General features: G+C 33.9%; 1 protein-coding gene across 2 annotated transcripts in view; it reads right to left on the bottom strand.

The window, feature by feature from the left end:
* The window catches only part of SBF2 (SET binding factor 2), a 382,774-nt gene that overhangs the window by 190,864 nt on the left and 167,190 nt on the right, over positions 1 to 24,720 (bottom strand). For both annotated transcript variants that reach the window (XM_031460040.2, XM_031460041.2), the window contains exons 3-6: positions 22,790 to 22,927; positions 8,438 to 8,560; positions 7,012 to 7,122; positions 4,998 to 5,103 (exon numbers count right to left, since the gene is read on the bottom strand). In XM_031460040.2, the coding sequence (XP_031315900.2) occupies positions 4,998 to 5,103; positions 7,012 to 7,122; positions 8,438 to 8,560; positions 22,790 to 22,927 (478 nt within the window). The remainder of the gene's footprint in view (positions 1 to 4,997; positions 5,104 to 7,011; positions 7,123 to 8,437; positions 8,561 to 22,789; positions 22,928 to 24,720) is intronic.

Here is a 24,720-nt window from a genome sequence, read left to right as displayed (position 1 = left end):
CTCTGAAACTGTGGAAAACAAATTCATTATCAAAACAATCCTTGGAGAAAAGAACCAAGGAAATGTTATCATTACATTTAGACCTTTCACAGGAAAACTAGTCAAGGCTACAAAAGAATCTTATAGTCTCATCTGCTTCCTGTCTGTACTTTGTAAAATCCACCACCACTTCCCCACCCCCAACCCAGGTAATGAACTCTGATAATGGTCTAATATTGGCCTTTAACAACAGCCCAACCAAAATGACCAGTGATAAGAGCATGCCTTTAGACAGAATTATCAGTACCACATGCTCTGGGAGCTACAACTCTGCATACAATGCTGTTTTGGAGGCATCTTTCTTTCTCCTTTCCTTGCTTATCTTTTCCTCATTCTTTCTCTGAAAAATTAAATTTTGAATATGTAAGCAAAAGATAATTAAGTTCAAAATACTAGAGAGTAAAATAATGAAATTTGACATTCAAATGGCTAATCATCATGTGTTCTGGCACACTTCAACCAGACAAAGAACTCTCCTAGGAGATATGATTGCCATTTTCTTTATGGCTGGCTATTAATTTATTCAACAAATATTGAGATTTTCTGTGCCCAAGGCACTATGCCAGATATAGAGGACGCAAAGAATAAGACAAGGCAGATCTTGAAACTCCCAGGCTAATAATGGAAAACTCCCTGTTAACAAACAAGGGAAAAACACAGAGTAGAATTTCCATATCCCTGAAGATATCTGAGAATCAATACATCGGTCCCTGCCTACCACTAGACTTTTTGTTATCTGAGGATAAAATCTCCAATTTGGTCAACATTGTACTTTTTTTAAATATAAAAGGTATACATATGAAGAGCTAAACAGCTATTCAAGTTTCCATTTTCATTGTAAGATAAAACACAAATACAGGAAAACACACAAATCAAATGAACGGCTTAAGAAATTATCTTACAAACACTACCTCGGTCAAGAAAGAACTTTGCCAGCAACCCTAGAAGCCCCTTCTATTTGCCTCTAATCACAGCCACCTCTCTACTACCATAAGTAACCATTATCTTGACTTTATTAACCATTTTCCTGATTTTTCCTATAGGCATTTTTATCACCCAAGTGTGCATCCCTAGACGCTATAGTTCAATCTCACTCTATTAAAAATGGGATGTGTTTTAAATCTCTTTTAATCTAGAAGTTCCTTCTCCCTTCCTTTCCATTCCTCATAATATAATTTATTTGTCAAAGAACCTGGACATTTGACTGATAGTTTCTGAGAGCCTAGATTTTGCCAATTGCAGTCTCTCAGTGCAATGTGTTCCCCATTTCTGTATTTCCTGTGAGCAGTATCAGATTTAATCTCTCTGGCAAAAATACAGGTAGACATATAATATCAGCTTATTTTTCTTCTTGTGATAAGAGTTCTTGATGCTTAGATCTTCATTTACTGGGGGTTGTGAAATGATGATGCCCTATTTCAATAACTTCTTTTTCATTTATTGATAGAATACTTCTAAGAACAGACAATTCCCCTCGTCTACTATTGGGTTACCCTGTACTATAGTTCATACAAGCAAGGCAGAATAAATGCTTGATTCCTTTCTGTTATTGATGAGTTTTCAAGATAACAAATCATTTCCCTGTCATAACGTGAGGTAATAATTTTTTAATTTTAATATTATTATGATAATATTATTATGATAATAGGATTTAAAAATATTTTCTGGGTTTCAACCAGTTGCAATTAGTGTAATTTTTGAAGCTCTCCTAGAACTTTAGAGAAACTGAATTTTACAGTATGTATTCTTTTTTGTCTGATTTTTTTCATTGAGCATAATTATTTTCAGATTAATCCATGTGGTAATATGTATCAATAATTCATTTCTTTATATTGCTTAGTAGTATTCCATTGTATGGATATACTGCAAATTATTTATCCATTACTATCACCATTATTCATTACCGTTTATGGACATTGAGCTTGTTTCCAGTTTTTCACTATTATAAAAATATGGGTATGAACATTCACAAATATTTTTATGGACAATGCTATCATTTTCCTTAAGTAAATGCCTAGGAGTGGAATGGCTGGATTATTTGGTTTAACCTTTTTAAAAAGCCAAACTTTACTCCAAGGTAGCTCTCCCATTCACATTCCCATTAGCAGTGAACTAAAGTTCCAATTCCTCCACTTCAGGCAGTCCTCTGAAAAAGTTGGAATGCTAACGCTCCTTCCCAATGGATGGTGTGCCATCTCCCAATGCAACAAGCTACCCCTCACTCCTCTTTGCTCTCAGTGGCCCTCAGGCATCCAAACTATGTTAATTCTGTCAGTGCTCTTAATGAGGCAATTCAGAAACCAGTTCCTCGGGCAGCCCTCTATAAATCCAGATCATTGGATGGATACTTCACTATTCTCCTTCCCCTTCCTCCAAGGAAAAGCTGTAAGCTGGGCATTCTCTCCCAGTACTGAGTTGTGCTAGCTTTGGGGGGAGGCTGACCAGGTAAAGTGACCTTGTTCTTCTTACCATTTCAATGTGGCTGTTCTTAGCTCTTGTGATCATCTGGAGTACCATAACTTTTTAACTGGCTTCTAGAATTCTCACAAAGGTATTCTGGTCTGTATATCATTGTTAAATTGATGTTTTTGCAGGAGAACAAGGATTGGGACTTCCTATTCTGCCATCTTGCTGACAGCACTCCCCAAATTCTCATTCTTGACTGTTTCTCTCCTTCACTATTTAAGCACAGCTATTTTAATATCTGATAACTATTTTTGGTGCCCCTGTGGACCTTTTATATTGTCTACGGTTTCTTTTATATTATTTTCAGATAACTTTAGTCCCCATGTTTCTGGGTTGCTTTTGATTGAGTGCTGAGCATACATATTAAATCTGTAGACATACTGGAGGCTTAGAATGTAGTTATCTTGCTCCAGAGAGGATTTACTTTCATTCCTACTATATGGCTAGAGAGAGAAGCATCAAGGATCATTTCAATCCACTTCAAAGAACTGAGATGACTTCAATCTGTACTTCAGTTCCTCAGGAGGACTGTCTGCTTGTGATTTACCCACTCCTATGTTGTAGTCCTTCATGGTCCCAACTCAAAGCATAAGAGTTTTATATAAGAATCTCCCTTGGTAAAACCTGAACTCCAATTTTCCTCTTCCCCAAGGTATATCAATAGTGCTGATCAGTTTTTCAGTAACTTCTTCCAAAATCAAGAGGTGCTTGGGAAAAAGTGGTGACAAATGTCTGGCTCACTTCTCTAGGTTTTCTTCTTCTCTTGGACTGTGGTTTGATCATTATTTATTACCTCTGATGCTTTCAAGTAGATGTTGTTTATATTTGTATCACTTTCCTAGTAGTCACTGTTAAGAGGGCGAGTCTGAATTACATAAGACACCATTACTGGAAGAGAGGTCCAGGTTTTATAAATGTTTATCTACAGCAGTTTTTCTTGGTGGGAGTGCTACTGGTATTTAAGGAAAAATTCTTCTGATGCATGTATGTCATGCATTAAGAATGTTTAATATCGCCTGGGTCCTGGGTATTAATGCCAATAACAATCCCTGCCCTCCCCTTAAAACCACTGTAAAAACTCAAAAGCGTAAGAGGTTTATAAGGCATTCATTAAGTATAAGATAAATGATAGCATTTGGGAATGTGAAATTTTGTTTGTGTCATATCCTTCTACTCCTCTTCATGGTAAATTTTATCTTTGGTTGACTCTTTAGAGGTATAGAGCCCTTTCTAAATGAAAAAGGTCAGGTGAATAGTGCTTGGCTAAAATCAATTAAGTCAGTGATTAGCAGGGACCATGGACAGGCTGAAGATAATCTTTGAACCCCTAAAATTTCCAAAAGTTTGTGGAGGGAGGTTTTAATCAACAGGATATTCTTTGGAGAAGTAAGTGCCACCAGGAAGAGAGTACCTATTTCACACATTAAAGAAAATAGCCTTAATTAAACTTAGTTGAGATGACTCAATGTGTAGAAACTTCCTGGGGGGCAGGAGGGGAGAGAAGACCTATGTAATTTTTAAGAGTTTAAATTCTGAAGGGGAGGCAGATATAATGGGGAAGAACTACTACTTGGGGACTGGTATCACCATTTATGTTTACTGGGATACTAGAAAACTCTATTTGTATTTACATTAATTTCTTCTAAGGCTTTCTAAATTTGACTGAAGTCACAGCAGAAGAATAAGGATGGGGACACTGATGAAAAAAGAGTGATAAATTTCAGAGTTGAGCAGGGAGTAAAATTCAACGTGAGGTAGGAGGGAATCAAGAAGGTAGAACTGTTGTGTAAGGAAATAAGAATTCTGGAGAAGTAGAGTAGGAGCTCCAGGAAAGGGAAGGTTTCAGTTCAACTAGAAAAAGACAAACACAGTTGGAAAACAATGACAGTATCAAAGAGAGTGGGACACTCATACATAGGTACATATAAAGGACAAGTAAGAGGTAAAGTAAGTGGCAATCTCTGGCAGCCCTGGTCTGAAACACCCTTACTTTTAAGTTATATTACTCCTTTAATGAAGTATAAGCTATCCAATGTACAGAAGGCACTTTCTAGTGTCCTATTCCTAATTCTTTATCCTAGTCATTGCTAGAAAATTAGAGATAAAGTCCTAATACAGATGGTAGAATGAAAAGGATGGGACTTTTAGTTCTATCTGACAAGGTTTCTATAAAAGCAGTTCATCTAAGGAAAAGCAAAATATACTACACCTATTCATCTTTTAAAGCAGAATGAAAATATGTGTACTTTCTAAAAGGCTGATTGACTCCAGAGCAAAAGGGGGCCTGGGTTAAAAATTAAAAAAAAAAAAAAAGAAAGAAAAAGAATAAGCACTAGTTAAGATTAGAACCCACATAATTACATATTTTATATATCAGGTATTTAATGGTTTGCTTTCTATTTTCCTGAGTGATATCAGGTGATACGACCTTAAAATAAATCTTTTTTCATAGGTTTCTATAAGAACACCGAAAATAGGAGAACAAGACATACCTAACTGCTGGAACAGGAGAGCGACACTAGTGCCTGTGACAGGAAGACTATCATGCAAGGGAGTCTGGATCAGCTGTCTGTCTCCTGCACCCAAGGAAAACAGCTTCTGCAGAATGAGGGGAGAACACATACAAACATGAAAACAATTTCTTTTCAGACATTTTCTTGAGATTAAAAAAATCCCTTTAAAGTTCAAATTTGGAGCAGATGATGACCATGTAAGATCCAATAAACAGATGCCACTGGCAATAATACAGCCAAAAACATTCAAGTTACTTTTGTGCCCAAATGAATATGGTACAAGAAAATTCATAGCTGAAAACTGAAAATTTAGTAAAAGATACACAAATCACTGATAATAATACTTAACTAAAAAATAGTAAAATGTTAAAAGTCAATATTTATAAGCCAGTTATATCTCAATAAAACCAGAAAAATAAAAGAAGCATAATAATATGAACCACATGTGTATTTTAAAATTTCTAGTGGCCACAATGAAAAAGCATTTTTTAATTAAAATAAAATAAAATCATATCAACAAAAAACTGCCTCATAATAAAGGCTCATAAAACAATTTGACTGCATTAAAGTTCAGGTCCAATTGTGACTAAACTCACATTTCATATTTTGCCATTGGAACAGAAATAGGAGAATGAGGGAGGAGAGAATAGGAGGGAAAAAAAAATTAACAGTAACCAAAAGATACTAGGAAAGACAGCAGACAGTTAAAAAGGCAAAGGCAAGAAAAAAAAAAAACCCCAAAAACCAAACAACAGCCAATTTCATTGTAAGTAACATCTCTGTTCAGACTAAGAAGAAACAATGTAACTTTTAGAGGGCTGTCCTCTTTGTCAATATTACATAAGAATAAGCAAAATAAGTGATCAACTAATCAATTTTAGGACTTAAGAAAAGGAGCCCTTGCAGAGCCTGGCGGCCCGCCGCTTTTCCCCAGTGTCACCCACGCTGGGCCGGGATGACAATCAGGGCAGGGCTCTGCTCGGATGTTTGCACTGGACACATTCCCTACCGGTCTCATTTCAGAGGTACATGAAGTATTTTCTTGTGTATAAAAAACAAAAATTATATTCAACTTAAGATTCAACCAACGTGAAAATAAAAACAATAAGCCTTAAAAAAAAAAGGCAAAAGTTCCCTAGAAACATTAAGTAATAGTAGCCGAGGTTCCTATTTTCCTAGTTCAGAGATGAATATGAAAATTTCAAGACATAAAGAAGATGAAAAACATGCCACTTTGAGAAAGTTTTCTTTCAGTAAAAGAGTTTAATGTCCTCATGAACTCAACCTATGACAAAAATCCTTGGGAAATGTTAAGGTATAGGTTCTACTTTCCAAAGAGTATCTGTGATTTTGGACAGTGGTCAACATTATTATTACGAAAGACAGCAAACTGAAATGAGAAAAATAAGCCCTCTTCTTTCTTAATTGCAAACTATTCTGTTAAGGAGTACATACAACACACACAGTGGTTTTAAGACCATGCACAACTGCTATTATCCAGGGAAATTAAGAAATGAATTATTCTATCCAGAAGTAGTTACAATATTACAGAGAATTATGTTGACAGTTTTCTTTTAATGTAATCTCCTAATTTTTTTATCACTGAAAAAAATTTTTAAGTTAATAAAATGAGGTATAACCATGTAGAGGAATAAGAAAGGTGGAAAGAACACATTTTAAAATTCAACTTAAAAAGTGTACTTCCAAGAGTGTGTAAGCTAGAGTTCAAGTTACACAAAATATGACTTCTAATTACGCTATGTGAAAGGTGAACCCTGCGTTAAAATTAACCTCATGACCTAAGAAAAGAATGGAATCTTGGGTCTCTCTTAGAAGGCAGACCATAGGGACAACGCTTAACTAAACTAAGATCCTCTTTAAAACAAAAATATTTAAAGAATTCTTTCTTTCCCCTTTTCTTCATAAATTAAATTAACTGGAGAGGAGGGAAAAAGAAGCAGGCTCTCTTCATCTCCCTTTTTATTCTATTTACCTGAGACCCTCCAGCCGCTGGAACAAGACATGCACACAGGTTTGCAATGAGATTTTCCAAGGAGACATTCAGACTGTCCACATACACAGTGTAGATCAAACCCAGGCAAGCCTGCAAGGAGAAGATGCATGTAGTTATTTCATGGAAACAGTAAACACTAAAAATAAATTGTTGTGACATCTGCTTCAAGGAAAATTTCACTTTGAACCTAGTAAAGTATATTCTACAGTGACCATGGAATAACTTTTAAGCAGCAAATGTTATTAAGTTTATTAAATTTTCCTCCAGAACCAGAAACTCTAAATGAGCTTTTGAGATGAGTTTATAAAGAACAGAAATCCATAATTCGTAAAACAGGTGTTTGTGCTCAGATAACCACTCTAGCAAATTTGTAGGGTTTAAAACTGTTTCTGTCTCAACTTACCGTGCAAAATCCCACATTTCAAGATAAAAATTTAAAGACTTTATCTTGTTTTGTGATTCTTATAAATTCAGAACATTTATTCTACAGAAAAGTTTAACTTATGTGAATTATCACAAAGAATAGCACAATAGAGACAAAATTATGATTAATACTTTAAGCTCAGAAGAAGGTAGGTGGTAAAATGGAATACAAAATGCAATCCTTCTGTATCTTACAGTTTATTGAAACTTATTACTGAAAAATCAGTATTTGTTAGGAGTTACCCATTGTCACTGAAACCTTGATAGTAAGAATATGTATAATCTCAACAATATGGAAAAGTTCCCCAGAAATTATGTAATAATTTCCCAAATCCTTGAACAAGTTTAAGGTATGATTTATACTTTCCAAAGAAGATCTGGGATTATGGACAATGGTCAACATTACTGTTACCAAAGACAGCAGCTGAAATAATAAAAACAAGCCCTCTTCTTTTAAAGCTTAAATGTATTTATAACTAAAGTAATTTTTTTACATTTGAAAGTCTAAGTGTCTAAAAAGTAAAATATCTACACGTAAACAATATTTTAAAGCTATGATGGTAGTAGTATGATCAGAACTATTTAAAATTGCAAATATCCATCCTATTTCCTTGAACCTCGACTCCTCAAAAGAAGGTGAGTAAAAAATACAAAGTTTTTATATTACTAACGCATTTTAAATTTGCTACAGGTAATCAAATGACTTCTTTAGGATTCATAAATTTTGGAGTCAGTAAACATAGGACCTATTTTAAACCAAACACTACACCCTTAGAAGTTTAAATAGTTGTATTAACTTAGGTATTTATTTCATCCAACATGAAATACGTTTCTTCTGCTCACATTAATTTTAGTTTATCGATGAATTCCTACTCTACTCAATTTAAAGATACGTTAAATACAAAGAACTTGTTACCATGGTTCATTCAAAACAGATTTATACAATAATATAAATCAATAATGACAACTATAAGTTCTTTACCCTAAAAATTTCTGGATAATCTAATCTGGATACCAACACCAGGCTTTTGGGAGCAAACACTTCTGCAGGCTGAATTAAACCAGACACTTCCACTTCACCTTCAACCTCTTCCTTCTTTGTTCCCTAAAGAAAGAGACACTGTAATCAACAGACAGACAATTTTCTAGATTTATAACTCATAAAAGACAGACATATCACATGCTTTCATGTAATTTACAAAATCCAAAATTAATTACAAGATATAATTTATAAAACTCAAACTAAAAATAAAGAACATACTTTGAGAGGAATCTAAGAAGCAAATAGGCAAAGAAATTATGAAGCAGGGCATACTTATTTCATTTTTGAAAACTCTTTAAGCTCCAGATATATACAACTTAATCTGAACATTTGATTTCTGTGAGGTAGCAGTCATCAAAAGACATATTCACTAAACAGTGACCCAAACAACTACAATTGACATTCAGTTAAATGGAAATTCAGTTTTCAAGAATAGAAAAAAAATCTGTTTTCTAAAACAGACACTAATGTTCATTTTTGTTTTTTGGCTTGTCCCAATCTTTTAAACAAAAGTGATATAATCAGTTGGGATTATCTTGCAGAAAGCTCAATGCTCTTAGAAGTAAAGACCAATCAGTTCTAAATTCTTTTTCCTCATAAGCAACAATGTTGATTTTGTTGAAAAGTCAGAATATTTTTATACATCAAACTGAGTTTTGGAATGTACCTAGAACCACTGAACTGTACACTTAAAAATGGTTGAAATTGTAAAGCTAATGTCATGTGTATTTTAGCACAGTAAACACCTAGAATTTAAAAAAAACCTATGTTTTCAATGATTAAATACTAGTTAATAAAATAAACTTTGAAAAATGATTCTCATTTATGAATCAACAAATACTTCTTGTGCACCTATAGTTCCATAATACTACATGATGCACTAAAAAGTTTTAAGTGAAAGGAAAAAAAATCAAGGTAGTAAAGCATTCAGATTTCTAATGCTTCTAAATGATATTCTAAGAACGTTTACCCCAACTAGAATCCTCTACTCTTCCCATTAATCAAAGGTTCAGCTTAAAATTTATTTTCCTTCCTGAAGCCTTTCCTTTACTGATTTTTCTCCTACTGTTAATTCTCAGCACAGTTCATCAACTTATTACACTTATTTTTCCTGTCAAATCTCTCCCCTAAATGCCACATCCAACTGCCTGCTTGACATCTCTATTTAGATGACTAAAAGTTATCTCAAATACGTCCAAAACATAGCTCCAATTTTTCTCCCCAAACTCCACTCTTCCTGCAGTATTCCCTACCTCAGTTACTGGAAATCCTTCCTTCCTACCTAGCAAATCAAAAATCCTGATTCTCCTCCTCTTTTTCATAACCCGTACCCACACTGTCAGCAATACTGATTTCTCACCACCTCCAATGCTTCCACAGTACTATGAGCCACAGCCACTTGTCTGGATTATCTGAACAGCCTTCTTCAGTCTCCTCTATTTCTCTTTAGCCTCACTTTCCTTCCTTGCTGCTCCTCAAACATGCTGGGCATGCTCCCAGGTAAGGGTCTAAAGCATGTTTGTTTTTCCTTTGCCTGGCACATTCTTTGTTACTCCCTTACTCAGCATAGATACCAAAATAAGTAATTCCCTCAACTCCGTTAGGTCTTTATTCAAGCAAATTCTGTTCTGGTAAGAATTTGCTGGCGCCCTACTTGAAATTGCAATGTCCTAATACTCCCTAAATCCCCTTTCCTTATTTTTTTTTTTCTCTACAGCACTTGTCATTGTCCAACATATTACCCATTTCATTTCTTTTATTTTTTAGTTTGTCTGTTTCCCCCACTAGAATGGACTCCATGAAGACCAAAATTTCTGTCTGTTTTGTTCATTGGTAATTTCTCAGCTTCTAAAACAAGAGCTGGGCAAAGAGTTGATATTTACTTACTGTTTGTTCACAGCATTCACGCAGAAATGAATTTTCTTAAAATAGTTTTCTGGGTATTTTATGAAGGGAATTTTTCCCCACTACTCATGGTGGCCAAGAATTGTATTTTCTATCTTTTTTGGAGCCCATATAGTTTCTCTAACAGTCAAATATAACCAATATTAGATGTCAATGAATGCACATATCCAGAGGGAAATGTCTGTTTACTTTTTATATGTGTGATAAGATCCATATGTTCTCGAAAGATTTTCATTTGTTACAAAGCAAAAGCTAAAATTAGGTTGGGTGGTTTCTGGAATTCTTAGAAATAATAAAAATGTGATGAATAAGAATTTACCAAGGATTTCCACACTTAATGAATCATATTCTTCATAGATTAATAATAAATACTGTCCTTTCAGGACGAAAGAATGACTGAAATTCCTGAAAGTGATAAGGCTCTCCACATTTTTATGAGATTGTGATACATGCCCTAGAGTCAGTTTGAGTAACCATATCATATAAATGATAGTTAACCTACTATGACCAAAACATAAAATAGAAATGCATCAGTCATTTCTTAAAGCTGTCCTTTAATTAAATATTCACTAGCAGGAATAATTATCAACAAGAAAGAAAAAAGGTCTGATGTAATGTTAATATTAAATAAAAACAACCTCATTTTTCTTTACATCACTTTTTAGTATAGATTTTGACCTTTACTTTGTAAATGTGCTATAAATCATAGATGTTGTTATTCTTAATTCCAACAGCTCTCCTGTAAGACTACAGTGTCCCAAGTTCAGAGAAAATTCATATTCCTTTTCTCAAAGCAAAATGCACTGCTATGACTTAACTCCCCCACACACAAAAAGCCAAAACTGCTGTTTAAAATACAGGAGACAGTAATGTGGTGGGTTTGATTACATTTCTCTGTAAGTAATTTACCATATAAAGGAGTACTGCCCCTTCTTTACAGCTGCTATAATACCTTTTGTGTAATAACTGTGTAATGATACTAGCTGTATTTGTTTCGTGTTTTACAGTGACAAATTTTCACATATTGCAAAGCTGTGAGAAACTTAAAAATAAGCAGGAGATTAAAAACACAGGCCACAAATGTAACAGATATTACAAGTGACTTGAAATTTAAGATTTTATAGTATAAAACATTTTCATATATTTTATCTCATTGAACAATATTTATAACCCTTCTTCTAAGTTAAGATTATTCTTTGGTTTTTGGTGGTCCCATTAAAGATTCAAACTTACCTAAACAGTGTTTACTGAATTGCCTCACACTGACTTGCAAGGTCACCTTATCTCTTACATACATCATAAACACATGCTACAGCTTGCCCATGTACTGATATTTTTCTACTTATTATTACTATGAACTATCTGCTAGTGGGATTCCCAAGTTCTATGTAGTTTACATTCTATGTAGTTCTCCTAGTCTGTGTGGTTCAATAATATGGGGTAAATTAGAACCCCCTAGATCAATCTGCTCCAAAAATACTACTACTGCCCTTTAAATATCTCCTGAGACAAAAATGCTAGAAACTACTAGAGCACTGATTTTATGGAATGATTCCACATAACAGGCACAATTTTTAAGAAGTTTATCCTATAACTCAGGTTGAACACTTGAGCCTCACGTTTGTTGCACTCCTGATGCTAGATTCCTGTCTCTTCTATCTTGAAAAGACTTGCATCCAATACTGTCTGTGCTAAGTTCACTTTCAGCAACAGTTTTTCATACTAAACCCCTCCCTACAAAATTTCTTTAAATAGTTTAAAAAGGAGGATGAAAGGAATTATGCAAGTAAAAATTTTCCAGTTCTACATTTCCTTTTTGAAAAGTAAATTATTACAGAGTACCATTATATAGAGTTGCCTCCGTTAAGCAATTTAAGGACTTAAAATTTTTCCAGAATTGGAAATAAAGGAGTCTAAGTAGTTGCAAAATTCTGTAAGGTCTACAATTCCCTCTGAAAACTTCTTGATTTCTTGCCAAATAATCGCTTATCAGGTTGACACGTCCACATGATAAAACCTAGTTTTATATAAAGGTTTTTATAAAACCTTGCACTGGTTGGGAAAATAATGACTACATGAGAAATATACATTTTAGGAAAACAAAGCTTCAGAGAAATCAGGCCACTAGTTTTCATTTCATAATCCAATTTATCTCTAGTAAAGAAAATATCCTGGTGTTTTCCCCTTTAATAGCTCCTGGGCTCTATAGTATTCTGAAGGTGGTATAAATTCATTTGTAGGGCTACTATATAGTCACCCAAAAAGCTCCCTATGTTTTAAGTGGCACATAAGTCCATAAGTCTTTTTCAAAAATATACTCATAAGTATATTAAATTTTCCGAAGTGTTTTCTGCTGGAAGCTAATAGTTATTACTTAGGCAAAAGGGTCTTCTAATCAAAAGATTTTGACAATAAGTTAAAGCCAAGTTAAAAAGGTTTCTTTACTGCAAGATTTCTCAGACTTTGATATGCAAATATTGTTTGTGCAATGCCCAGCAAAGTAGATATAATATAAAATATTTCTCCAACTTACTGGACCAATGAAATCCTCTTTATTACAGAATATCTAGAGGACCCAGTGCCCTGTGGAACTCATGTTGGGAAAGGCTATCACAAGCTATTTTAGTATAGAAAATGAATGAAACTGAAATATGTATATATTCATACATTCTATGCCTTTAGAAAGCTAGGTAAATATAATGGTTATTTCATAAACAGATTATTATATTTGGTATCTGTTTCATTAATTCTATTTCATAAAGTAAGATAAGATTTGAAAAGATTAGAAAATGGACAAGGCTGCTGGGAGGTAGGGTGCTGTATAGCTGCCCTGAGAAAATATTTAGCATGCCCTGTGGCCCACTCTCACCAGATGAGTTAGGAACTTCTACTCCTGACCAGTGGTTCTCAAACTTCAGTGTGCAATGAAGTCATTTAGAGCTATGTTGGAGTCTCACCCCTAAATTTCTAATTCAGTAGGCCTGAGGTAGAGTCCAAGAATTTACATTTCTTATAAGTTTCTCAGTGATACTGATACTGCTGTAAGAATCACAGTTCTAGGCCAATTAATATAATATAGAAGAGGCCTTCCTCAAAAAAGAACAATCTCAAATAAACAATCTAAACTACCAGCTAAAAGAATTAGAAAAAGAAGAGAAAAAAGTCAGCAGAAGGAAGGAAATAGTAAAGATCAGGGAGGAAATAGATAATATAGAAGAAAATAATAACTATAACATATATTCTTTATGCCAGATACTGTACTAAGCATCATACCAGAGTAAATAACTCATTTATACTAGACCTTATTAAATACTGCCTCCCAGCAAAGGAAACCAGGACTCTCTGGAGAAATGACATTTTATATTTGGGTCAGAAAAATGTACAAAATGCGCCTATTCATTAGTCAAAAAGTAAAGAGTTTGTTAAAAACTAACAGAATCAAAATGAATAAAAATCACAGTTGACTGAAGCTCATCAAATTCACACACAAAAAAGAGTTTATAATGACAACTTTAAAAACTGGTCACTACTGAAGATTGTTAGGGTGCCAGTATACTATTTTGAAAATTTTTTAAAATAAGGGGAAATAACTATCTTTTCTAACAAACTGTAGTTGATGAAAGTTTTATTTTATAGTTGAATTTTAGTTAATAAATGCAGAAAGAACAACAGAATGAGGAAATTACCTTTTTTCCAATTCCTACTGAAATAATGTATTTAGGCAATGATCATCAATAGATCTCAAACTAGTAAGTGAAAGTCTGGCCCTAATCCAAACCCACAACTCGATCTCAACACTGGTAAAAGTTAGAACAACCAGAAAACAAGTTCCTCTTGATGCTACACAGTAGGAAGTACAGTACAATCTTTGAAGTAGTCTTGCTTTAAAAACTGAATGTGAATCCAGTCAAGCCTCTAGATATAAATATTACTTTATGGAAACTATGGAGAACAGAGGTACAAGTTAGATAATAATATGGAGAATTAATGAGCCAAATCCAGAATGTAGAGCATTCCATAGGATAAATGATCCAGTTCCTCTACCAACCCACAAAGGGGACTGTTACAAAAGAAATTTAAGAAATATCAACCAAATATAATGTGTGGAACTTGTATGAATAAACCAAGACATTTTGGAGATTATTTTTTTAATTAAAAATATGTAACTTGGATATTAGATAATATTAAGAGATTATTCAAAATTATAATTTTGTTAAATATTATAATGGCAGATTGGTAATGTAAAAAAGGTCTTTATCTGTTAGAGATTCATACTAAAATATTTACAGGTGAATATGGGAATTTCCATAATAAAAAATGAAGAAAATAAAACCTTTATTGTGCACCTGTGTCAGCACTGTTCCAAAGTACATTTCACCCCCTTTCTTTGATCACATTTTGTTTGCTGACATAGTAAATGTCTTTACTGCAAGTTGCATCATTACTGATTCATAAAGACGTTTATGAACACATTGGAAGACTCTAAAATGATGCAACTGAATAAAACACTTAGGTCTGTCATTTTTTTAGATAAGCCATATAAAGCCTCCTCATATCTATCATATTTTACTGATTACTTAAAACATTTTACAATCACATTGCCTGGCTGAATACTTTTGGGAATATGTGATCAAAAGTTTAATGCCAAAGTTTTGTTTGTGATTTCTGACAGTGTTACTGTATCTTGGAGAGATAAGAGACAACATTTTAAAAGTTGCACAATTATACTTTGGATGGTTTCTGTCCCTGAGTTCCTGTTCTTCTAGGCTTCCAAATAATGTGTCATAGTATATTTGGTATGAAGTAATTCACACCAAATGAGAATTAAAAGATCTATTTTTGAACTGATGATACGATCCAAAAATAAAAGAAAAACACATTTTTTAAAAAGGACATAGTTAAACTGTCCACACTGAAAATGGGAACATTAATGATGACCTAGAAAGGAACATCATCTGGGCTTTAATATTATCTTTTCAACTAATTTCTCATTGTTTTTACTTTTTTTTCTTAACCCATTCCAAAAGATATTACCTCTCTGTTCTTCACACAGAAAAGCTACTATATAATTCTGGCTAGCATCTCCTACCTAAGTGCGATTATATAGGAGCTAGAATTCTTATAACTTATTTACATTTTCAGAATCTTGGAAAAACTCTAAGAAGCAGACTAACTTTCTGTAAGGTGACTGTAAATACTAAATAAATTGTAATGTCTGGGTCCAGTTAAAACGGCAAATGGGAAAATATCTGAACTAAAGAGAAAAATAATTCTCAAACACTGATTCCAAATATACAAAAACTCTGATATGATTTTTAATATTATTACCTACTCAAGTGAGCCAGGGCTCCTTGGAGAAATGGCTAATTTCAAGGCTGAGGCAGAGAAGGAATAAGACGAGCCTGGATCAGTTTGTTATGATAAAAAGTTAAAAAATGTTTTAAAAAACTGATGGGGCTTTGTTAACAGAATACAAGAACCACTCTGAAGGGGAGCCCACTGGTTAAACTTAGGACAATCAGTGAATTAAAACAGTGAAAACCATTAATCATATACTACTTAAGAGAAAAAAAGCTGGAATACATGAGTCTATAGCTCACATAGATAAAAAGACAGGAAAATCTTGTTTTTAGTAAAATGTCAACGGCTGACTGGTAAAGGTAGAGGGTGTGTGTGAATTGGAAAATAATCATTTTGCAACCATAATAATAAAAATTGGCACAGACAAGAATCATTACTAAATGCCAAATCGGAGGGAGGCATGATTAATAGAATTTTTGCATAATCTTAAAATATTTTCCTATACATTGCTTATTCATTGCAAGTAAAAAAAAAAAAAAAAACAGCAACTATACAATGGAGATATCTGCCAATCATCAGACCAAGTATTCAATAATAACATCATCAGTGGGGTGGGGAGCAGACAGACACTGTGTACTTCCAGATGTGTGCCCTTAGAAGGACACACACTTTGTTTTCTAAATGTTGGTAGCATTCCAACTACTGATGTATAACCTGAATCAGAAAAACAAAAAATAGTAAGCCTTCAGTGCAGGGCACTGAGACCTGCACTATTTGAAATGTGAAAGGCTGAGCAACTATTCCAGATGAAAAAGAGACAAAATAGAAATTATAATTAAATGCAATACGTAATTTTAAACTACATCCTGTACAGGAGGACCAAAAAAAAAAAAAAAAAAAAAAGGCAGGGGAGGGGGGTGGATCATAAAGAACATTAGGTCAAGTAACCAAACTGAAAATATGGATGGTAGATTAGATAAAAATATAATACTGATGTTGATTTCCTGAGATTGATAATCATACTATGTTTATGTAAAAACATACTTATTCCTATGAAATTATACACTGAAGACTTCAGGGCAAAGGGAAATGATGCACACAAATTTGTCTCAAATAGTTCAGGAAAAAGCTTATGTGTGTGAGTATGTGAGTGTGTGTGTATGTGTGTGTGTAAGGAGAAAGAGGGAGTAAGGGAAAGAGGACAGGGTTTATCAAAGATAATTAATATTATGATAATAAAAAGATGGGACAAAATATTTTAAATGGGTGAATATAGGTAACAGGTACATAGATGTTTGCAATATTCTTGTAACTTTTCTGTATATCTGAAATTATTTTCAAATGAAAAGCTTGAAAAATAGCCCCGAGTTCCTAGAACCACTTTACAAATATCTGCTATAATGTCCTCCTATACTGCTTTCTGTAAGTTTAACTGGGGTTCCTAGAATCTCTTTACACCTGCTAAATTGTCCTTTTTAAATCCACTTTATAGAATTCTGCCTGACAACATTTAAAGATATTTAGACTGGTGATCTGACATATGGATACAGTGTGAAACATTTCCCTCTTCTAGTTAATTAATACATCCATCATCTCACATATTTATCTTTTGGGCAAGGATGAGGACATTGAAGATCTACCCTCTTGGTAAATTCCAATTATATAATACAGTGTTATCAACTGTAGTCATCATGTTTTATTATAGATCCTCAGAACTTATTAATCTTATAGCTGAAACTCTGTACTCTTTTATCAACCCCTCCCTATTTCCTTAATCCTTCAGCCCCTGGTGACCACTTTTCTACTATTTCTCTTAGTTTGACTTTTTTTTTCTTTTTTTAGATTCTACATATAAATGATACCATGCAGTATTTATCTTCCTCGGTCTGGCTTATTTCACTTAGCATAATGCTCTCAAGGTCCATTCATGTTGTAAACAGCAGCACTTCCTGCTTTCTCATGGCTGAATATTCCATTGTGTATGTAAGTATGACACACGTGTGTACATATATATGTATATAAAACATCTTTATCCATTCAACCATTGATGGACACTGAGGTTGTTTCCGTATCTTGACTATTGTGAATAATGCTGCAATGAATGGGACTGCAGATATCTCTTCAATATCATGTTTCATTTCCTTTGGATACATACCCAGAAGTGGGATTGCTGGATCATAAGAGAGCTCTATTTTTAATTTTTTGAGAAAACTCAATACTGTTTTCCATAGTGGTTGTATCAATTCACATTTCCAACAGCTCGCAAGGGTTCCCTTTTCTCCACAGTTTCACGTACACTTCTGCTGTCTTATTCTTTTTGAGGATAATCATTCTAACCGGTACATCTCATTGTGGTACTGATTTCCACTTCTTCTTCTGATTAGTGATGTTGAGCATCTTTTCATGTGACTGATGTACGACTTCTTTGAAAAAATGTCTATTCAAGTCTTTTGCCCACTTTTAAACTGGAATTTTAAAATTTTTTTACTATTGAGTTGTATGTTCTTTATATATTTTGGACATTAACCCATTAACAGACACATGGTTTGCAAATATTTTCTCCCATTCAGTAGGCTGCCTTTGATTTTGTTGATGGTTTCCTTTACTGTGCAGGAGCTTTTTGGTTTCACACAGTCCCACTTATTTTTGCTTTCGTTGCCACTGCTTTTGATATCAAATCCAAAAATCATTGGCAAGACCTTCATCAAGGAGCTTATCCCCTAGGTTTTCTTTTAGAACATTTCAGGTCTTACACTGACATCTTAAATCCATTTTGAATTTATCGTTGTGTATGGTGTAAGACAGGGATCCTGGTTCCTTCTTTTGCATATGGCTGTCCAATTTTCTAAACACCACTTACTAAATATACTATCCTTTTCCCATGGTATATTCCTGGCCCTTTTGTTGTAAATTAATTGACTATATGCACATGGTATTATTTCAGGGCTCAGTATTCGGTTCTACTGATCTATGTGTCTATTGTTACGCCAATATCATACTATTTTAATTAAGATAGTTTTGTAATATATTCTGAAATTAAGAAGTGTGACTCTTGACTTTATTCTTCTTTGTCAAGAACACTCTGGCTTTTCAGGGTCTTCTGTGGTTCCGTATGAATTGTAGGATACTTTGTGAAATATGCCACTGAAATTTTGATAGAGATTGTACTGAATCTGTAAATTTCTTCTTCTTTTTTTTTTTTTTTTTGTAATTTTGGGAGGGTAATTAGGTTTATTTATTTATTTATTTATTTTAATAGACGTACCAGGGACTGAACCCAGACCTCACAGATGCTAAGCATGTGCTCTACCACTGAGCTATACCCTCCCCCACCAGTAAATTTCTTAGAATAGTATGAACATTTTAATATTAATAAGACTTCCAGTCCATTAGCATGGGCCTTCTTTCTACATATTTGTGTTTTCTTCAATGTATTTCATTAATGTCTTACACAGTTTTCAGGATATAGATCTTCTTACCTCCTTGGTAAAGTTATGCCTGGGTATTTATTCTTTTTCATGCAATTATAAATAGGACTACATTCTTAATTTCTCTTCCTCATAATTTTTTGTTAGTGTAAGAAACTCAATTCATTTTTGTTTATCAACTTTTTATACTGCAACTTTAAGGATTCATTTATTAGTTCTAATACTTTTTTGGTAGTCTTTAGGATTTTATATATATAATATCATGTCAACAACAAATAGAGATAGTTTTACTACTTCCTTTCTGATTTACATACCTTATATTTTTCTTTTCTTAACTAATTCCTCTAGCTAGGATATTCACTACTATGTTGAGTAAAAGTGATAAGAATGAGCATTCTTGACTAGCACTGCATCTTAGAGGAAAAGCTTTCAGTTTTTCACCATTGAGTATGATGTTAGCTGTGGACTTGTCATAAAGGGCCTTTATGGTGTTGAAGTATGCTCACCCTATACCCAGTTTGTTGAGAGTTTTATCCTGAATCAATGTCGAATTTTGACACAAGCTTTCCCTGTATCTATTAAGACAATCACATAAACTTTATCCTTAATTTTGTTAATGTGGTGGATCACATTCACTGATTTGCACATTTTGAACCCTGAATCCAGGAATAAATCCCACTTGATCATGGTGTATGATCCTTTTAATGTATTGTTGAACTTGGTTTGCTAATATTTTGTTGAGGATTTTTGCACCTGTGTATACCAGGGATATTGGTCTGTGATTTCCTTTTCTTATAATGCCCATGTCTGTCTTTGCTATCAGGGTAATAGGCTGGCCCTGTAGAGTAAGTGTGGAAGCATTCCCTCCTCTCCTCTTTTTCGGAAGAGTTTGAGGACTGCTATTAATTCTTCTTTAGATGTATAGTAGAACTGACAAGTAAAGCCGTCTGGTCCTCGACTTTTCCTTGGTCAGAGGTTTAGATTACTGATTTAATATCTTTACTACTATTGGTCTGTTCACATTTTATATTTTTTCATGATTCAGACTTGGTAGGTTGTACATTAGTAGGAATTTATTCATGTCTCCTAGGTTGCCCATTTGTTGGTATATATTTTTTCATAGGAGTCTTATGATCCTTTGTATTTCTGTGGTATCAGAACCAATGTCTCCTATTTAATTTCTAATTTTATTTATTAGTTCTTTCTCTTCTTTTCTTGCTGAGTATAGCTAAAAGTTTGTCAATTTTGTTAGTCTCTTCCAAAAAATAGCTCTTACTTTCATTAATTTTTTTCATTATCTTTTCAATCTCTGTTTCATTTATTTCTATTCTGACCTTTGCTGTTTCCTTCAGGGAGGAAATGGAAGTTGTAAATTCCTTCCCAATTGCATGCTGCTGTGCCAGGGTGGGATTTATAGAGACGACATGTCTCAGCCATTCCTACTTGTTCCAGTCAGTGTGACTCTTTTCTTGTCTGCCTGATGTACAGGAATTGCTCACCTAGTTTCTGAAATTGCTCTGTATATAGCTGTGGATCTGGTATGTCTATGGGAGTAAGTGAATTCAGGAACTTCTATGTTGTCATCTTAGACTAGAACCCCCCTACACTGTCTTAATGTATTACTGTTCCATGAGTTTATCTGGCAGGAGAGGGGTTGGAAATGAAGGAGAGAGGAGAGAGACCAACCCTAAATAATCACAGTTAGTTTCATTAAAAAAATTCTAGGGAGTTGTAAAGAGGTACTCTCAAGAATATGGGAATAAAGGAAAATATTCTATTCTCAGCATTAACTTATATTCAACAGATCAACACAGAAATGAAAGATCACCTAAAAGAGATATACAGGCTCTCTACTGGAGAACATTCTTTCTTATTTAGACTGAATTGATCAAAATGGGAATTTGATGAGCTATTTGTTGGCAACATCCACCCAAACACTATCTAGGACAGAAATGACTAGAATCACAGACATCTAAGTTTTCTGCCCCCATTAACATAATCCCCAATTTCAAAAACAGTTGCCCCTGAACAATGTTTTGGGGCACTGATGCCCCTGTGTAGTCAAAATCCACTTAAAACTGTACAGTCAGCCCTTCCCATCCACAGATTCAACCAACCACGGATTTTGTAGTACATATAGCACATGTTGACTGAAAAAAAAAATCTGTGGATACATGGACCTGTGCAGTTCAAACCCATGTTGTTCAAGGGTCAACTGCATTAACAATGGGCTAGTTAATCTGGCAGATGTTAAATATTTGACATCAAATATTCCTTAGTTTGATTCCACAATCAAAACGCTTCTGATTTTGATATGGCCTCCCACAAATATCTGACAACAAGGAGAAAATGTGCTGATAATAGAGACAATGCATATTTTATTCTATGTAATCTTTAAACTTATCACTGTAAATTAATAAACTAGCATGCTGGTTTTAATACATCAGTCTAATGAACTTGGACAGTGACTCCATGCCATGAAAAGAGGTTTGTCTCTTCTTATATGGAAAAAATCAGATTTCTGCATCCAGAAAATTCAGATCTTGGGAGTTTGATTAAAGTAACCAAACTAACAAATGTTCCTTTGTGAGGCCATTTCAGAAAGAAAGCCAATCCTTTTTCCTGGTGGTGAAACTCACTCATCTGTACATAACAGAAAGTACAGCAGACAATGCGGATTGGCTCATTCAACATCCTTTAAGCTCTTTTATAATTTCCTTCATGAAACTACAGAGCTTTGAAAGCAAAACAAAACAAACAAATAACAACAACAAAAAAGTTTTTCTGATTCCTTTGCCAGGGCAAGGGAGGGGTCTGCATGCAATCTGACTTCCATAAGGAAATGACCTGTATAACACTTACAGGAGAATTCACCAATGTATGGTAGTGGCAACATGTGGGGAGACTGTTTTCAGGGCAACTACTGTGAAGGTTCTGTTGTCTGGTACTGAACATCATACGTGTCAAATGGTGAAAGGTGGACAAAGTACAGTTTCTACCAGAACAGCTACAAGCTAGGAAGTTCCTAGTACCCAGAATTGGTTTCCTGCTCACCCCTCACCTATGAAATTACATCAACTGCCCAATACTTTGTCATAAATCCTTTTCTGAATAAACTAGAGAAAGTAGATCCAGTTGTCTGAAACTAAGAACCCCAACTGATACTATGAATGACCTAGTATTTTCAACTTCTATAGTTCTAGCCTATGAATTTCAGTCCTATCATGTTGCTACTACCACCACTAATATTAATGAGTTAACATTCACTTCAGAACTTAAAAAGTTAGTATCAAGCATTGTGATAAATGATTTATAAACATTCTGATTAAATGATCTATATTCTGTGAAAGACATCTCAGGAGAAGGACTTGAAAGGGAAAATTACAGGTTCACCATGAGAGGAAACAAATCTTGATAAACTAATTCACAGATACACTTCTTAGAAATATTCAGATTACGACCAGTATTTTAAAAGAGATTAATCTTGGACAGTAACTTTACCTTCTCTCTCCCTTCTCCAACAATATAGTACCTCAGTCTTTTTAAAACAGCCCATAGAACTCAAACTTGCAGTTCTAACAAAAACAAATATGGCATAATGAAAAGATTCCTAAATGGTGTCCCTTGGGCTATAATTTGGTTAGAAAAGTTGTTGTACCTGAAGATTGATCTCTGCCTCGTAGAAGGTTAGGCATGAGCAGTAATGTCGATCTGAGTCAATATCTGTCAGGACCACCACAAAAAATGTTGGCTGCTTCCTCTCTCTGGACAGCTGCCACCCGCCAGGCTGACAAAACTAAATGGGATAGAAAAAAAATAGTCACATTTTAAAGCACAATGAAAAATTATTATTTATAAATCTAAGTGTTAAATGTTTCCCTATTTCAAAATCTTCCAGCTTACGTGATATGTAACTTTGACCACTATTTTAAAAAAATCATTTACAGATTCGGAACACTTTCACTAATGTGCATATACATTTTATGAAGACAGCTTAGATTTTCCACAGTTGCCACTCATCCTGAGGCCTAGGCTGGCATACATAAGATCATGGCACTAAAATGAAAAACTTTCCTCCATTAGAACAAGTCATGAAATAAGCTGATCAAGTACTAAAGTACCTATCTCTGATGGAAAATAGAATTATTTTAAAGTATCTTCATTAATCTAAGAGTCTTCAATTCAGTACAATGAAAAAGATATCTTGTTCATCAAAACAGACCACATTCTGGGCTATAAAATACACTGTAATTCATTTAAAAGGACAGAAATCATATAATGCATGCTCTCAGACCACAATAAATTTAAATTACAAATCAATAACAGAAAGATAGCTGGAAAATGCCAAAATACTTTGAGATTAAACAACACACTTCTAAATAATACATGGGTCAAAGACAAAATCTCAAAAAAATGTTCAAATATTTTTAACCAGATGAAAATAAAAATACAATTTAACATTTGCGGAATTCAGCAAAAGCAGTGCTTACATGGAAATTTATAGCACTGAATGCATATATTAGAAAAGAAGAAAATTAAAATCAATACTCTGACTTCTATCTTAGGAAACGAGAAAAAGAAGAGCAAATTAAATTGTAAGTAAGCAGAAGAAAAGAAATAATAAAATTAGAGCAGCAGTGAAATTTATAATAGGAAATCAATAGAGCAAATCAACAAAACCTATAGCTGATTCTTTGAAAAGAACATTAAAATTGACAAGCCTCTAGTCAGGCTAACTAAAAATAAAAAAGAGAGGAGATACAAATTACTAATATCAGAAAAGAAAAAGGGTACATCATTACAGATTCCATGGACATTAAAAAGATAATAAAGGAAAACTATGCATAACTCTGTGTCTACAAATTTGGTAACCAAGGTGAAACGGACCAATTCCTTGAAAGATACAATCTGATAGAACTCACACAAGAAGAAATAGGGAATCTGAATAGACCTATATCTACTAGAGAAATTGAATCAGTAATTAATAACCTTCTGAAACAGAAAGCATCAGGCCCAAAAGGATTCAGGGTGAATTCTACCAAACATTTAAGGATGAAATTATGCTATTCTCTAAAATCTCTTCCATAAGATAAAAGCAAAGGAAATACTTCCTGACTCATTCAAGGAAGCCAGCATTACCCTATATCAAAACCCAGACGAAGGAACTACAATGAAACTCTACATCAGTATCACTTATGAACACAGATGTAAAAATCCTCAAGAAAATATCTGCAGATTGAATCCAACAACGTATGAAACAAATTATATACCATGACCAAGTAGAATTCATTCTAGGTATATAAGTCTGGTCCACCATTTGATAATCAATTAATCCTATCAAGAAGCTAAACAAGAAAAATCACATGGTCATATCAACAGATGAAGAAAAAGCATTTGAGAAAATTTAATATCCATTCATGATTATAAAAAAAAAGACTCTCAACAAACTGAGAACAGAGGGGAAGTTCCTTAACTTGATAGAGAACATTTATAGTAAACCTACAGATAACATCATAATTAATGATAAAAAAAAAACTAGAAGCTTTCTGGGTAAGGTTAGAAATAAGGCAAGGATGTTCCCTCTTACCC

The sequence above is a fragment of the Camelus dromedarius genome, chromosome 12 (genome assembly GCF_036321535.1).
Source record: "Camelus dromedarius isolate mCamDro1 chromosome 12, mCamDro1.pat, whole genome shotgun sequence".
Taxonomy (NCBI): Eukaryota; Metazoa; Chordata; class Mammalia; order Artiodactyla; family Camelidae; genus Camelus; species Camelus dromedarius.
This window is presented reverse-complemented; position numbering and strand designations above follow the sequence as displayed.